The 17,342-nt window shown below is 40.7% G+C and overlaps 1 protein-coding gene across 2 annotated transcripts in view; it reads left to right on the forward strand.

Annotated features, from left to right (window-relative positions):
* Nucleotides 1-2,529: 2,529 nt before the first annotated feature.
* The window catches only part of F9 (coagulation factor IX), a 32,413-nt gene continuing 17,600 nt past the window's right edge, over nucleotides 2,530-17,342 (forward strand). Inside the window, exons 1-4 of one of the 2 annotated variants that reach the window (XM_005896897.2) lie at nucleotides 2,530-2,617; nucleotides 8,888-9,051; nucleotides 9,249-9,273; nucleotides 13,458-13,571. In XM_005896897.2, the coding sequence (XP_005896959.1) occupies nucleotides 2,530-2,617; nucleotides 8,888-9,051; nucleotides 9,249-9,273; nucleotides 13,458-13,571 (391 nt within the window). The remainder of the gene's footprint in view (nucleotides 2,618-8,887; nucleotides 9,052-9,248; nucleotides 9,274-13,457; nucleotides 13,572-17,342) is intronic. The other variant, XM_005896898.3, reaches the window with a different exon arrangement.

The following is a 17,342-nucleotide window of genomic DNA, read 5'->3' on the forward strand; positions in this document are numbered from 1 at the left end:
CCCTGCAGTCCAAGGGACTCTCAAGAGTCTTCTCCAACACCACAGTTCAAAAGCATCAATTCTTTGGTGCTCAGCCTTGTTCACAGTCCAACTCTCACATCCATACATGACCACAGGAAAAACCATAGCCTTGACTAAATGAACCTTTGTTGGCAAAGTAATGTCTCTGCTTTTCAATATGCTATCTAGGTTGGTCATAACTTTCCTTCCAAGGAGTAAGCGTCTTTTAATTTCATGGCCGCAGTCACCATCTGCAGTGATTTTGGAGCCCCAAAAAATAAAGTCTGACGCTGTTTCCACTGTTTCTCCATCTATTTCCCATGAAGTGATGGGACCAGATGCCATGATCTTCGTTTTCTGAATGTTGAGCTTTAAGCCAACTTTTTCACTCTCCACTTTCACTTTCATCAAGAGGCTTTTTAGTTCCTCTTCACTTTCTGCCATAAGGGTGGTGTCATCTGCATGTCTGAGGTTATTGATATTTCTCCCGGCAATCTTGATTCCAGCTTGTGTTTCTTCCAGCCCAGTGTTTCTCATGATGTACTCTGCATATAAGTTAAATAAAAAGGGTGACAATATACAACCTTAACGTACTCCCTTTCCTATTTGGAACCACTCTGTTGTTCCATGTCCAGTTCTAACTGTTGCTTCCTGACCTGCATACAGATTTCTCAAGAGGCAGATCAGGTGGTCTGGTATTCCCATCTCTGTCAGAATTTCCCACAGTTTACTGTGATCCACACAGTCAAAGGCTTTGGCATAGTCAATAAAGCATAAATAGATGTTTTTCTGGAACTCTCTTGCTTTTTCCATGATCCAGTGGATGTTGGCAATTTGATCTCTGGTTCCTCTGCCTTTTCTAAAACCAGCTTGAACATCAGGAAGTTCGTGGTTCACATATCCATACTCCTCAGCAATAAAAAACAACTACTAAAACATGCAGCAATCTAGATGGATTTCAAAGACATTGTGCTGGATGAAAAGGGCGAATCTCAGAAGGTCACATACCCTATGATTCCATTTATACAACATTCTCACTATAGAGACTGAAAACTGATCAGTTGTGCCAGGGGTTAGAAATAATTGGAAGGAGGGGGAGGGGTGTGATCATAAAAAAGGTAGCACAAAGGAGATGTTTGTGATGACAGAAGTTTTCTTCTATACCTGTGATAAAATCACTTAGAATTATATACATAAAATAAGCCACTCAATGTCCACTAGCTGGTTTTGATATTATACTACTATATTTATATAAGATATAAACACAGGGAAAGGTATATGGGACCTCTCTGTATTGATTTTGCAATTTCCTATAACTGTTTTTATTTTAAAACAAAATTTTGAAAAAATAAGGTACAAGAATTTTCCTAATTTTAATGCCACAGATTCAAGAACCTCAATGAACCCCAAGAATACCTTGGCTCACTGTAGTCAAATTGCTAAAAATAAATGAGAAGAATATTCACTGCATTATCATCAGAAACAATGCATGCCAGAAGGCAATAGGATAACTTCTTTAATGTGCTGAAAAAAAATTTCAACCTAGAATTGTATATGCAGCCAAATTTGAAACATGAAGGTAAAATGGAGACATTTTCAAATAAAGTTGAGAAAATTTGTCATAAAATAGCCTATATTATCAAAATTGTTAATGAAAATTTTTCATAATGATGAAAAATTATAGCAGATTGAAATTTGGGTCTACCAAAAAAATTAAGAATATCATAATGGTAAACATGTGACTAAATATATTTTTCCTCATTTTAAAATTTCTTTGAAAGACTGTTGACTGCTTAAAGCAGAATAATAATATAGGGTTTATAACATTTGGAAATAAAATGTATCACAACAGCAGCACAAAGAATGGCAGGTAAATGTTGCCATACTATTATGAATTTTTTATATTACATGTGAAGTGGTATATAAATATGAACTATTATATAATAATATTTATACATTTATTTTCTATACATAAGTATACATGCATACATATATACACTCAAACATATATACATATGTTCTGAGACAGAGCCCATCTGCTTCACCATATGCGTACACAGCACAGTGAAGTTTATAAACTCCTCATTATGAGGAGGAAGATAAAAGATCCACCAGGTGACTCAACAGATATAAGCAGTGGAAACGTTTTAAGGTGGGTGACAAAATGACTTCATTCTTTCAATCTCTTTACCTTTCAACTATATGACATTAGTGTTCCCTGACAAGGACAAAATGGATCCTAAGATGAGTTCTGCTGCCACAGCAACAGCAGCCATTGTACCTTCCCCTATTCTAACAATGGGTCAGTTCAAGCTTCAGTCCCAGGTCAGCCACAGTGACAGAAGCCCATGGAATCAGAGGTGAAGTTTAACGATGGCCACTGCCTCCTCTTTCCATTTAATCCAAGAGGTCGTTGGAAACAGCCCACTGAGGGAGATAGACGCTGTTTCCCAGAAGTAAATACAGCTCAGCTTGTACTTTGGAACAATTGGTCAACCTTGCTACTTGCACAATCTACTAACAAAGGTTATGTGGTGCCTGAACATGATCATGGCAGAATCACCGGGCCTCGTCACCATCTGCCTTTTAGGATATCTACTCAGTGCTGAATGTACAGGTTTGTTTCCTTTATAAAGTTACATTGAATGTGCTTGTATTTTAGATACAGAAACGTCTGGGGCTGTCTTCTTCATTATATAATGATTACAGGATTTGACCACAATATTTATGATCCTAGTAGTTAGCTTATGGGTTAGTAAGTACTGGTTCTCTGGTAGCTATGTCTTCCTCATTTTAAAAATTAAATAGATTTACAATATTTATAGTATGTTTTTTAAATGGACACTGTTGGGCTTATGATTTGACAATGTAATTCCTTAGACAATAGTTGTCTCCTTGGTTTAAAAAAAAATTAAAAGGGGGAAAATGCTTTAACAAGGAAACAGCAGAATTTGGAGAAAAATTAATTGTCATTTTGTGGGTTCTTTACTCATTACTTTGAAAGCAAAATGGGAAACAGAGCAAAAACAATGGTTTTACTTACACAAAAAGTTTGATTTTAAGACATATAACATGGTTCAAAATTTTAGAACTGTTTAATGAGTCAGACCTCTAATTTTTAAAGTCTATAAAATCATACACCTTCAACTGATAGTCTTAGAATACAAACAAACTTTCTAGTAATAAGTTGTTATTTATCACTGAAGTTTTCCATGGGTTAGAAAGAAATTATTTTGTCTGATTCCAAACATCTCGGAGTTGACACAGGGGGAAATTCAATGCTCACTTGAGCTCTTAGGACATCAAAGCAAATCCAAGAATTGACATCAAGAGTACAAATTTAGTCAATGCAATTTACATCACTTGGTTTTCTTCCACAACTTCAGTGACTTTATGTATTCCCCAAAGGCAGGCACACAGAGAAGAAACTACCCCATTTAGACAAACAGCATGTTCTCACAGGAAGCATTTATCACACTTACTTGTCAACCTATTATACTCAAATCTACAGTGCCAAGATCAGGGGTGCCAACCCGAAGCATCCCCAGAAAGCAGACTGGCCCTGTGGTTCCCACTCCAGACATGATGTCACACTGAAATGCAGAAATAATGACACATGAATGCAGAGGTTAAATTAAACCAGCAAACTGGGCAGTGTCAAGCAATAAAGAAATTTAGCTGGTAACATTCACAAAGTAGAACATAAAGCTAAGTCTTTATACACATCTCATCAGTGTGAGATCTAGGAGGACAAAGGATCCAAACTTCCTTCGACATAAGTGGTGAGGTGATGGAGGTTTTAAGAAGGCTGCTGCACACTTGAAGATCTCAGATGTAGGAAAAAAGGACAGATTCAGAGAAAAAAAAGGACTAGGATTTCAGAAACTTGGTAAATAATGAAAAGAATAAATAAGCTTGAAGGGTTAAATATATGACCCTCTGACAATGGTAAGGAGAAAGGCAGTGGAGTCCTCATAGTCAGAGATATTAGGTCCCTGAGCAGAGCACCAGGGGGCTTTCCCTAAGGATGGACAGTGTCGGTGCAGTGCTCTCCTCTGCTGTTAAACTGTCACTGGCTTCTAAAAGCAGGTTCTATGAATGATTTTCACAGAGATGTTGCATTTTCATGGCTGCTGCCCTTAGGTATTACTGCATCAATTTAGAATTTTGCAATCAAAACTACTTCGTGCCACCAATTCAGTTTTGTAAAGTGTATGGACTTTACAAGCTGCCTTTCATTCAGAATGAATGAATGAAATAAAATGAAAGACAGCTTCAGTCCATAACACAGTGGCTACTACGGTGCCAGGTACCATCACAAGGTACGAGGGGCTTGGGGATAAATCAGATTCCCTCTCTGATATAAAGTACCCTGAGGCCAGGTGAGAGATTTCAATACGTGATAAGATGCATACCAGGCACTAAAGGGGCATAGAGAAAGGAACATATTAATGGTGGGACACTGACAGAGGGACAATATTTTGAGGCGGGTCTTAAAAAATGAGTAGGTTCATTCTACTAAAATGCCTGATTAAGGGCATTCTATGCAGAGAGGAGCACTCATGTGCAGAGGTCTAGATTCACAACAAATGTGATATCTTTCAGGAACTCAGTATTCTTTCAATATTGAATATGACAGGTGAGGCAGGGTCAGGGCATCAGGTAAGGAAGGCCCTAAACTAAGGAGTTTGGACAAAAGAATGCAATTTGGAGTTATCAGAAGTGTAAACATGAATACCACTGACGGCTGACTTAGGCTGCTTGGCGTGGCAACATTCTCATGAACTGTGTGAGGAACGGACGGCCAGACACAGGGAGACCAGTCTTGAGGCCACTGCAATCATCCAGGGAAGGCACAAGAAGAGGGAAGGGAATTCAAGTGACACTATGGAAGTATTGACTAGAAATGACATGACTTAACCATCTGGGTATGGATAGGGAAAGGGTTTAGAGGAAGTGGAAAGAACACGTCCTTGAGCATCTAGGATATGGCCCAGTGCCTAAGAGCATGGACTGTGGGCAGTCTGACTGCCCACGACTAAATTCTGACAGTCACACTTTAATGAGTTACTTGGGGCAAGTAACTGAACCTCTGAACCTCTGTTTTTCTGATTTATAAACCTGAGATGACAGCACCTATCTCATGAAACAGCTGTGAGGAGGGAATGAAATAATGGATGCAAACACTGAGCACATTGTCCATCCAGCATGACAGAAATATTAAGGAAACATCAGGTCTTACCAGCCACATGGTGATGTACAGTTTCAAGTTGGAAAGATGATCTGGAATTCCAAAGATCTATCTGACTTGAGGTAGATATTTGGAACTCACTGTCATATACACGGCAGTTACAACAACGTGTGTGTGTAAGGATCCAGGGAGTGAGCATGAATCTTGTGGCACCTAGTACAGTGCCTGGCAGGAGTAAGTGCACAGAAAATTGTGTTGAATCAAGAAAGGACTCAGATGGGGCCTCAGATGGTAAAGAATCTGCCTGTAATGCAGGAGACCAAGGTTCGATCCCTGAGTCAGGATGATTTCCTGGAAAAGGGAATGGCAACCCACTCCAGTATTCTTGCCTGGAGAATCCCATGGACAGAGGAGTCTGACAGGCTACACAGTCCATAGGGTCACAAAGAGGCGGACACAACTGAGTGACTAACACTTTAGGGCTGGACTAGGGTGAGGCAAGAAGGGCACGAAGGGCATAAAAATACTTGCATACCCTGAGCAAGCATGCCTCCTTGAATTCTGTGTCCTAGGGGCCTTGTTCACCTCACCCAGTCCTGGCCCTGACAAAGATGTATGGATTGAAGAAGAACAAGGCTGAAACTGGTGGCTGGAGCCTGGGAGAACACTGAACCTCATGGGGCAGGCAGAAGAAGGGGAATGAATAGATTCAAGTGGTGGGTGAATAACAAGAGTCAGTGCACAATGAAGGAAACTATAAGCAAGGTGGAAAGACAGTCTTCAGAATGGGAGAAAATAATAGCAAATGAAACAACTGACAAAGAATTAATCTCCAAAATATACAAGCAGCTCATGCAGCTCAATACCAGAAAACCCAATCAAACTCAATACCAGAACAACCCAATCAAAAAGTGGGCAAAAGAACTAAACAGACATTTCTCCAAAAAGATTTACAGATGGCTAATAAACATGAAAAGATGCTCAACATCATTCATTATTAGAGAAATGCAAATCAAAACTACAATGAGGTATCATCTCACACTGGTCATAATGGCCATCATCAAAAAGTCTACAAAGAATAAATGCTGGAGAGCATGTGGAGAAAAGGGAACCCTCTTACACTGTTGGTGGGAATGCAAACTGGTACAGCCATTATGGAGAACAATGTAGAGATTCCATAAAAAACTGGGAATAGAACTGCTATCTGACCCAGCAGTCCTGCTGCTGGGCACACATCCCAAGGAAACCAGAATTGAAAGAGGCACATGTACCACAACGTTTATTACAACACTATTTACAATAGTTAGAACATGGAACCAACCTAGATATCCATCAGCAGATGAATGGATTAGGAAGTTGTGGTTCATATACACAATGGTAATATTACTCAGTTATAAAATGGAATGCATTTGAGTGAGTTCTAATGAGGTGAATGAACCTGTAGCCTATTATACAAAGTGAAGAAAGTCAGAAAGAGAAAGACAAATACTGTATATTAATGCATATATATGGGATTTAGAAAGACTGTAATGACGATCCTGTATGCAGGGCAGAAAAGGAGACACAAACGTGAAGAACAGACTTTTGGACTATGTGGGAAAAGGCAAGGGTGGAATGATATGAGAGAATAGCATTGAAACATGTACATTGCCATATGTAAAATAGATGACCAGTGCAAGTTGGATGCATGAAGCAGGGCAGTCAAAGCTGGTGCTCTGGGACAACCCAGATTGATGGGGTGGGGAGGGATGTGGCGGGGGGGTTCAGGATGAGGGGACACATGTGCACCTGTGGCTGATTCATGTCAATGTATAGCAAAAACCACCACAGTATTGTAAAATAATTAGCCTCTCATTATAATTAATTAAAAAAAGCAAGAGCCAGTGCAAAGAGGAGAACCAGGAGAGAGTGATTTCATGGAAAGAGCACCCTGAGAAGGGAGAGATCAACAATTAGGAGTGTTTCAGAGCAGGCAGCAAATAGAGAAGTTCAAAATTATCCTTTAGGAAGTCAGTGCTGATCTTGACAGGAGTCATTTAATTATACAGATGGAGTAAAGAAGAGAAAGAGCCACAGAAAAGTGCATTAAGTAAAAAGGAAATTGAGAAAAGGAAGAAGGCAGACCAGACACAGGAGTAGAAAGGAAGAGAGATAACCACCACACACCAGCCTGCACAGGATCTCACTGATCCTGTCAGCAATGCTGGGAGGCAGACAGTCTGATGATACTACTGTTTACACTTGACAAAGTTAAGCTGCAAAGATTATGTGACTTGCCTGAGGTCTCATAGCCAATAACTGGTAAGACATGTGATTCAAATCCAGGTGTGTCTGCTCTGCCTCCAAACCCCTATTTTTCCACTAGATCGCACTGTAAATGGATACAGACACAGATGCTACTGTAGGAGTGCCCAGGGCCAAGCACAGAACTAAGGAGCAGAGAGGAGGGCATGGTGGAGGCTGGGAGGCATCAATATGCCATGGCACCCATTGGCAGCTTGTGGCTTTCTCCCAGGGCACCTGGCTGTCTGACGTAGCAGTTGGGACTGTGGGGCATTAAGTACTGAAGAAGAGGTGAAGGAAATAGAGAAAGTTGACAAAGGAAGAGTTGAAGAGAAAAAGTCTAAGCTAAATTCGGGGGGAAAGTAAAGCCCAAGGGGACTTGAGGAGTGAGAGAAAAGGGAGAGACTATCAAGGGATCAGCAGGCTCCATAAAGCAAACAGCTGCAATGGAAATAAAGGACTTTAGTTGTTTCTTCTCCTTTCTTTTTTTCCCTCTTTGGCACTAACAAGAAAACAGTCCCAAAATGCCCTGGAAAGTTCATGTTATAAACACCTTGTCCTGTTGAGATGCTATCAGATGTTCTCCTAAGGAAAGGAATAACTCTAGGCAGCTTCTTGAGTTCCTGTCATTAATTATAAATATAGATACTATATCTATATCTCTCTATCTAGAAAAAGACACATGCACAGAGACAGAGAGTGAAACAGAAAGAAGAGACTGAGATTGGAGAGTGGTGGTGGGGGAAGGGGTGGAGAATTAGGTTAGAGACCTTAATCCTCCAGTGTTCAGGAGTGTTCCTACAGGCTAGGCAGTCAAAGCTAAAATAAATCACATCCTGAATCCGAGAGAATGACATATGTCACTGAAATTCCTAGAACACATGCAAACTTAAGGGGTTGTGAGTCTGAAGTTTGAAAAAATAAAAAACATGAATGCAGGGGTTTCTCTTTAATATCTAGTGAGACACCGGGATTGTCTTTAGGCCTCCGCTCCTCCAAAAGAAACGTGCTGCCGAGTCATCTGGGCAACTGCGTCCTGTAAACACAGCCCGGCCAGGGTGATGGATCACCTTGCAAGGATCTGCAATTAGCTATTTTCAAATGATGACGAAGTGTGAAGTTAACTGCTTACTTGAGAACTTTCTTTTTCATCCAGAGTAAATTCAAATACGATTGAAAATCTGACCTTTTATTACTGGAGCTCTCTTGACTAAAAGTAAAACTGAATTTTAATTCCTAAATCTCAATATGTATACAGTTTCATGAGAACATCATAGATTTTGGCTCCATGCCCCAAAGATAAACTGGTTTGGGGATTACTTGGATTAAAAAACAAAGCCTTTCTTAAGAGATGTATTTAATTTTCATGATATTTTCTTTCCTCTAAAGCTAAACAGTTCTTTTAAATTTCAGTTTTTCTTGACCGTGAAAATGCCACCAAAATTCTCCATCGGCCAAAGAGGTACAATTCAGGTAAATTGGAAGAGTTTGTTCGAGGGAACCTTGAGAGAGAATGTAAAGAAGAAAAATGTAGTTTTGAAGAAGCACGAGAAGTTTTTGAAAACACTGAGAAAACTGTGAGTATTTCCACATAATACCCTTCAGATGCAGAACAAAGAATAGAAAAACCTTTTTGAAAAATAGGGAAAAAAACCATATTTCCCTTTAGAATTTTAAAAATCTATACATGTATATATATTATAAATACTATAATAGAGAAGGAATCAAAAACACTGTAAATAGTACCATTAATTTGTCCTCTTTTTCTTTATAGACTGAATTTTGGAAGCAATATGTTGGTAAGCAATTCATTTTATCCTCTCCCGGGTATATTAAACATTCGAGATTTACGTATTGCTTTCCTCTGTGTCAAAAGGGCTCAGAAAAATAAGTTAAATTGTTTTTACCCAACATTGAATGGTAACTATCCGAGATAATGGAGATATCTGCTGGCAGAAAACCTTACTCCTCCCTAGGGCTTCAAAAGGAACATGGTTCCACCTCAGGAATCCAGAAGGAAGAAACCAAAGAGAATTGTATCTGGGACTGAATGAGAGTTTACAATCCTCAGTAAAGAATCAGAAAATGCTGATTGACTTAAATGTTTACTGCTTAAAAGCCTTTCTCCTTCTGGTGGCCTACAAGGCCCTCCCGATTGCCCCACCCTGTGACCTCCACTCCTCCTGCTCTCCCCTCACACTCAGGTCACCAACCATCCTGGCCCTGCAGCTATTCCTTGCACGTGCTACAACTGCTTCTACTTTAGAGTCTTAGACTGACTGTTCCTTGCATGTTGAAGATTCTTCTACCAGGTTCCTGTAGGCTCACTCCCTCACCTCCTCTCAGGTCTTTACCCAAATATCACTCTCTCAATGACGCCTGCCTTGATCGTCTATTAATATGTCAACCTGCCTCCCCCCACAACCCCATCACTTTAGACACTGTATCCTGTTCTATTATTTTTCATAGCACTTTTCACCATCTGAGGTATCATATAATAGTCTTACTTATACTATTACTTTTTCCCACCTTGCTAGAATGAAAGCTTCATGTTGGCAGGTGTATTCAACTGTTGTGTTTATTTATACAGTCCTAGTATCTCAAACAGTATCTGGTACAGAAGCACTGAGAAAATACTTGCTGAATGAACTGAAAAAGGAGTAAACGTCACAACTTTAATGACAACTAAGTTTTAACACTAATTTAAAATCTAGCAGCAGGATTTTGAGGCAGTGTTAAGTTTCCCAGCTTGACTTACCTAAGACCATGTGCATGAACAGAAACTACCCTGGACAGCCAATTCACTGAATTCCATCAGTTCTATTTTCCCAGATTCCATTCTGTGAACACTAATGGACTTATTCATATTCTTGTGACTAATTATCTCTCCACTTTGTTTTTAAATCATGAGGGAAGAAGAGGTCCACTCTGTTACATTTGCTTTATCTGCCTTTGTCCTTAATAATGAATGCTACCGTGCCAACTTTCTACTGAGGTATTCCACTACAGTTAGTCCAAACAAGTCTTTTCATTCTCTATTTCTATTTAAAACTCTGAATCTTGTCTTTTTTAAAAGCAAATCAATTTCTACTTTTCCTCCGCATATAGTCCTGGCTGCATTTAAAAAACTCTCTTGTTCCCTTTATTGCCCATACCCTCCTCAGGTGGCCTTTCATCAGTACCTCTTTAACACCATATTTTGAAGCTGGGCCCCTGCCTTCTAGGCCACAGGCTGTGTTGTTTACTGTAACTCAGGTAAAGAAACCTGGAAGGGCATGATGCCTAGAAGGGCATCAAGGGCATGATTTTGCTGTTGACCTGAAAGAAAAAGACTACAGCAAAGATGGGTTTATTCAGGATCAGCGGAGAATCATAATTCAGGGTCTTCAACCACTGGGAGCCATGTGCAAGTTCCTGGAGGACAGAGGGCAGAGAACTCTTTTGAAGAGGGGAAAAGGAAGTGGGGAGGAAGTGCGTGTTAAGTCACTTTAGTCGTGTCCTACTCTTTGTGACTCCATGGACTGTAGCCCACAGGCTCCTCTGTCCGTGGGATTCTTCAGGCAAGAATACTGGAGTGGGTTGCCATGCCCTCCTCCAGAGGATCTTCCTAACCCAGGGATCGAACCCACGTCTCCTGCATGTCCTGCATTGGCAAACGGGTTCTTTACCACTAGTGCCACCTGGTACAGTAAACAAAGAGTCCCTGGCTTGTCATTGGCTGACTCCTTGCCAAGAAAGAGATGGAGTCGGTCTTCTTCCTGTTGGGCTCTGCCATCATTGGGCGTGAGAGCTCTCCCTTCTGATCTCTCAATTCTATTTAACTGAGGTTTCTGTTTATTAATTTTTTACACTGTCAGTACTGCTTTGTCTACTAAAAACAAGACAAAAACAAGAAGAAAGAAAAAGAAAACCCAATTCCATGCTTCTTTTCACTTTGCAGTTGAGATTCCCAAGCACCCCAAATAGCCTCTGCTGTTTTCTCCTGTGTGGGCCTTCTCACACAATGGGGATGCAGGTCCCTCATTCCTGCCCTACCCTCTGCCATCATTTTACCATGGGAAGAATTTGGCTGAAGGAGAAAAACTGCCCAACCACATTAGCCAGAGTCTGCCCAGCAGACTGGCTATCACTTTTAATCCTCACACCATCCCTGTGAGCAAAGCATTATGAACTTCATTTTACAGAAGAAACTGAGGTTTAGAGAAGTTAAATGACTTGCCAAAGGTCATGCAGCTGGGGAGTCATGGAGCCCAGAAGAGCAGCCAAATTCTTTACTGCCCAACCCCCACTTTCTCTATGGCCCTTGCCGGCCTTCAGATCGCAACATTCATTAAACCACCACTGAGTAGCCTTAAACAGGAAGCTCTCACTTGGCAAGGTCTTCTCCCTTGCTGTCTTTGACCCCTATTGTCTGTGGCTTTGCCTCAGCCCAAAGTATACACAGACAAGCACCCAAAGGAGGACTAAATGCAGGATAAAATGACACTCATTTTAAAGATATGTCTCAGCAAATGAGTTGCTGTGTAGCTGGCTGCAAGCCCAGAGCTTTTCAGTGAAACATCCTAAATAATTCAGCTCTGTTCATCTGCAATATAAAGTGCAAATGTGGCTCGTTTTTTTTAGACCAGTCCTGAACATCAATAATAATAAACCAGAGATAACGTATTTTGTTTTCACAGAATTGGAACAAATTGAAGTATCTGTGCAAAAGCACATTGGATCAAGGGGCAGAGGGGACAAGGTCTAATTTTTACAACAAGCAGATTTTCCAGAGAGGGACTCTTTCTGAGAAAAGGTTATTAGCCCTCAGCCAGTGGGACCTGGATACACGCTCCTGACAGTGAGCATGATAGACACACTACTGCTGTCCTACAGCAGGCAGGGCTCCAGTCAGGAATCTTGGCTCTAAAATATGACTGACCATTAGAAATTCCTCTTGAATTGCCCCCTTTCACTCACTGTTTTATTCTTGTGTCATCTTTACAGCTTACTCTTTGGTTACTCACACATCAAGCCTTACTGATCTCGCTCCTGGCTTTCTTCAGGGCTCTTCCTCTGCTCAGAGGACACACCAGCCTCCCTCTTGGTTCTCTTCACCCCTTTCCCCTGAAGCTGCCTTAGAGTTACGAGTTGAGGCAGAGCTCTGAGAAATCCGACTGAAGGGTTCCCTTCTCATCCTGACCCTTCCCCTCTTACCTATTCCTTGCTCCTGTTTTCTGATGACCAGTGTCTTCAAAGGTTCTCCAGAATGCTACGAATGTAGAAACTTCAGGAAAGATAGGAAGGAAACATAGCCAATCTATATAAAAACATAGCACATTTTCAGAAGCTTTTCTTTCTTAATTCTTTGTACTGAAAGCTGTTTGTCTCTTTACCAAACCATTTGGGACCTAATCATAGACAGTAGAAAATCCTTCAGGAGTCGAGCACCTTTTGGGCTGTTTGGAACCATCACTGGCTACTTAACAGTGAAATGATGAGATGAGGAAGTAGATGCATGTGTGCCATGCCAAGGCTGCCAGTTCCCTGAGTGGAGTTGCTGTTACCTAGCTCAATTTGCTCTACAAGACATGCAATAGAACAAGCTGGGTACAACACGTAGATGATTGCTGAAACAACATGGTTCTATTTAGAAGTAACTCCATCATCATTCTATAAAGAAGGACTGAAAATTCCTCTTACCTTCTGCTGAGTATATCTCTACACTCAGACTTTCTTCTCCCTCATCTTCCTCCCTTCAGTTTCATAAACAATCCACATGCCTTCCTTAGGGCCATTTCCTAGAACAATGTTAGCCTAAAAACCTTTATTAGAATTTTTAGAAACTTAGGAAAACAGGAGCATCCCATAAGCAGCTGATCTCCAGGTCAGAAGTCCTGCTCTGACCCTAAAATTAGGCTCCCCTCTCTATGAGTCTGTGAAGGAAGGATTGGGTATTCTAACCAATGCACCTGCTAATTCATCTTCTTAATCTACCTCGAAGATGGAGATCAGTGTGAATCCAATCCATGTTTAAATGGCGGCATGTGCAAGGATGACATTAATTCCTATGAATGTTGGTGTCAAGCTGGATTTGAAGGAACGAACTGTGAATTAGGTAAGTAACTATCTTTGGATTACTGGTGGTTCCAAATTTCCCTTTGAAACCAGATGCAACTGGAAAATGCAATATGTATGTACCATAATTTTCTCTTAAATTATGGTAAAGAACCCTTTACATGAGATTTACACTCAACAAATTTTGAAGTTTATGATACCATATTGCTAACTCTGTATAGCAGATGTCTAGACTTTATTCCTCTTGCATAACTGAAACCTGGAGAACAGCAACTCCTCACTTGCTCCACCCCCCAGCTCCTAGCAAGCACCATTGTATTCTCTGCTTCTATGTGTTGGACTATTTTTAGATACATCATATAAGTGGAATCATGTGGTATTTGTCCTTCTGTGACTGCCTTGTTTCATTTACCATAATGTCCTCCAGGCTCATCCACATTGTTGCATATGACAGAATTTCCTTATTTTTGAAGGTTGAATAATATTCCATTGTATAAAACATACTTATAAAGCTTGTAAAGATGATCAATTCATTTTATCTGTGGTCATAGTTTCCAGGATGAGTTCAAGAAACCATATGAAGAGCAACAGTAGTATTTGGTAACTAGTAGGAAGTGGTAGGTTCCCAGGTGGCACTAGTAGTAAACAACATGCCTGCCAATGTAGGAGACATAAGAAACCCAGGTTTAGTCCTGTGGTTGGGAAGATCCCCTGGAGAAGGAAATGGCAGTCCAATCCAGTATTCTTACCTGGAGAATCCCATGGGCAGAGGAGCCTGGTGGGCCACAGTCCATAGGGTCGCAAAAAGTTGGTCACAACTGAAGTGACTTAGCACGCATGCATGCACAGAACTGGTAGTGGTGTTCCACTATCTTATTCATCCTCAATACAACCATTATTCTCCCCATTCTACACAGATGAGGAAAGTGCAGCTCAAACATTTCAAAATCACAGAAGCAGTAAACGGTTCAGCCAGGACCTGAACTCCCAATTTATCTGACCAAAACCCATGCTTCTAATTGCAATCCACAAAATGCAAAGAAAACTGAGCAATAAAACCATTTGAACTCATAACTAAAATATCAACAAAGCAGTAGAAGTCAACTAAGTACAGAATTAGGGTAGGGAAGGCCAAGTCTCCTTTATAATAGGTTCTTCTCCACCCATAAGAACCACTTCACATGTGAAATTTATTGACAAAATTCAGAACTCATTCCTGAATTTGACTAAATTGATATACTGGAGTTATATAGAAAATCTAGGGTCATTGTGCATCTTTTCTTTGCATAGCCTAGGCTTCCTTTTTTCTGAGATTTTGGCAGTTGGAACAGTAAACCCCAAAGTCCTTTACCTATTTGTTTATTACCTCTGGATGCAGGATTACTGGTACTGTGATTGTGAAAAGCATACAGTGCTAATGACAGATTCTCTTTCTACTCTGAAACTCAAGAAGAATAGAGGTGCAGTCCTAGGGAAAGAATTCAACACTACAGACTACATGACTAAGGGAAAAGAGTAGAAAATTAGCAGGACTCTATTTAGGCATTATGGCAATCCACCTGACACAGATGAAAAGGGCATTAAAACAAAATGAAATGCAGCAGCTGCACTTGTCCTATAGAGAAGGGGGAAAGTTGTCTCTAATACTGTGCAGAAATCCTTTCATTGCTAAAGAGAAATCCAATGATCATCTTCCTTTGAGTTCCAAAAGATTAAAAGGAATAGAAGACAGGAAAAAGAAAAGGCAGCAGGGCAAAAACATTTAAAAAGAAAGAAAAAAAGGAGATGCAGGTGGGTGAACTGGTACCCTGAGCTTGGACTCCCACTCCCTCAGACTTTACAGTGTGGGGACACTCCAATGCCTGGGTTCCCTTTCCTATGGGCATGTTCATTGGTTCAACATCTCCGAAGTGCTACTAGCATCTGAAAGGTTACAATTTCAAATTCAGATGGACCTAGATAAATCTGATCCTGCTACTTGGAAGCTTATGGAAACTGATTGAATATCACCTTAAATAATATAATTATTAGAGCTGATGGAATGAAAGACTCAATTGGGTTCCATTAAGAATGAAGGGCATGTCGTGGCAAAGTAAAATTGAAAATAATGTTTAATGTTAAATACTCCTAAATGTGAGAGTTGGACCATAAAGAAGGCTGAGCATCAAAGAACTGATGCTTTCAAACTGTGATGCTGGAGAAGATTCTTAAGAGTTCCTTGGACAGCAAGGAGATCAAACCAGTCAATCCTAAAGGAAATCAATCCTGAATATTCATTGGAAGGACTGATGTTGAAATGCCAATACTTTGACCACCTGATGCAAAGAGCCAACTCTCTGGAAAAGATCCTGATGCTGGGAAAGATTGAGGGCAGAAGTAAAAGGGGGTGACAGAGGATGAGATGGTTGGATGGCATCACCAACTCGATGAACATGTGAGCAAATTCCAGGACATAGTGAAGGACAGGGAAGCCTGGCATGCTGCTGTCCATGAGGTCGCAAAAAGTCAGACATGACTTAGCAATTGAACAAAAAAATGTCTTTAGTTTTAACATAAAGACACTTTAAAAGAGGCAGAGAGCCCAGAGGAATGTAGTTATAAAAGCAGCAAACTGCTATGATAGGTTTTGCTATGTGCATGAAGCTATGGTCCATACAGCAAAAGTGCTAAGTCTACAATGGGCACCTTTTCAGGCCCTTCAGGTTCACCACATTTTGGTTTGGTCATGGCTCTGTGGAGACACTGCAGCCACCAACAACCCTAGCCTCTAGGGTATCTTGAGCCCAGCTGACCAAGGTTTAGTAAAATCCTCCCAGCTTGCTTAGTTTAGAAACAAAGTGGGAATTCTCTCAAAAAACTCTACCTCAGGCACTAGAGGAAAGCAAAAGCATATACAAACTCCCATTTAAGCTGTTGCTTCAAACTGAACTAGAAGCCACTAGAAAAAAAGCACAGTTCATGGAGTATCTGTGCCCCAAGTCCCTGGCCTCACCCAGTGTCTGAAAGGGAAGGAAATTTCCATTGTTAAGACCTTATTCTTTTTCCTCTTCTCTTGTTCATTGGACTCCTCTCCAGGGAAGAGAGGTGCAAACATTCAGGGAATGCTTTCTAGTTAGAACAATTAACTGGCTACTGTGTCCCTCTGGCTGGAATAAAGATCACTTGAGTGTCCCCAGATACACATCCCATCTGAGTCCTTTTCAGATAAATTGAAGTCCGTAAGAGTTCGGCCATTCCTGTCCCTTCTAAAGAGTACAAGAGGCATTTCCCCACAGTAAGAGAGATGGAAAGAAAAACAAGCACAGAAACACTTTTTTTTTTTTCATTTTGGTAAATCACAGACACTACTAATATACTGTGTATTTCTATGGAGTAGAAAAAAAAAGAAAATACCTTGAGTTTAGTTGATAAACTTGTTAAAGAGAATATCGTTCATCCCAGTTTTGGTTCTCCCGTCTGTGAATATATCATGGCAGATGAAGGCAGAGTAAAATGAAGCAGAACACACTAACTTATAGGCAGGAAGGGAGTTAGAGGTGTTTGTGCTAACATAGAGGGAGAAGAACAGACACTGTGAGATGTCCATCCACAGATATTCTAGGGGCTTCCCTGGTGGCTCAAACGGTAAAGAATCTGCCTGCAATGCAGGAGACCTGGATTCAATCCCTGGGTTGGGAAGATGCCCTGGAGAGGGAAATGGCAACCCACTCCACTTTCTTGCCTGGGAAATCCCATGGACAGAGGAGCCTGGCAGGCTCCAGTCCATGGGGGTCGCAAGAGTCAGACACGACTGAGTGACTAAACCAACCAA

This window comes from Bos mutus, chromosome X (assembly GCF_027580195.1).
Source record: "Bos mutus isolate GX-2022 chromosome X, NWIPB_WYAK_1.1, whole genome shotgun sequence".
In the NCBI taxonomy this organism is placed as follows: Eukaryota; Metazoa; Chordata; class Mammalia; order Artiodactyla; family Bovidae; genus Bos; species Bos mutus.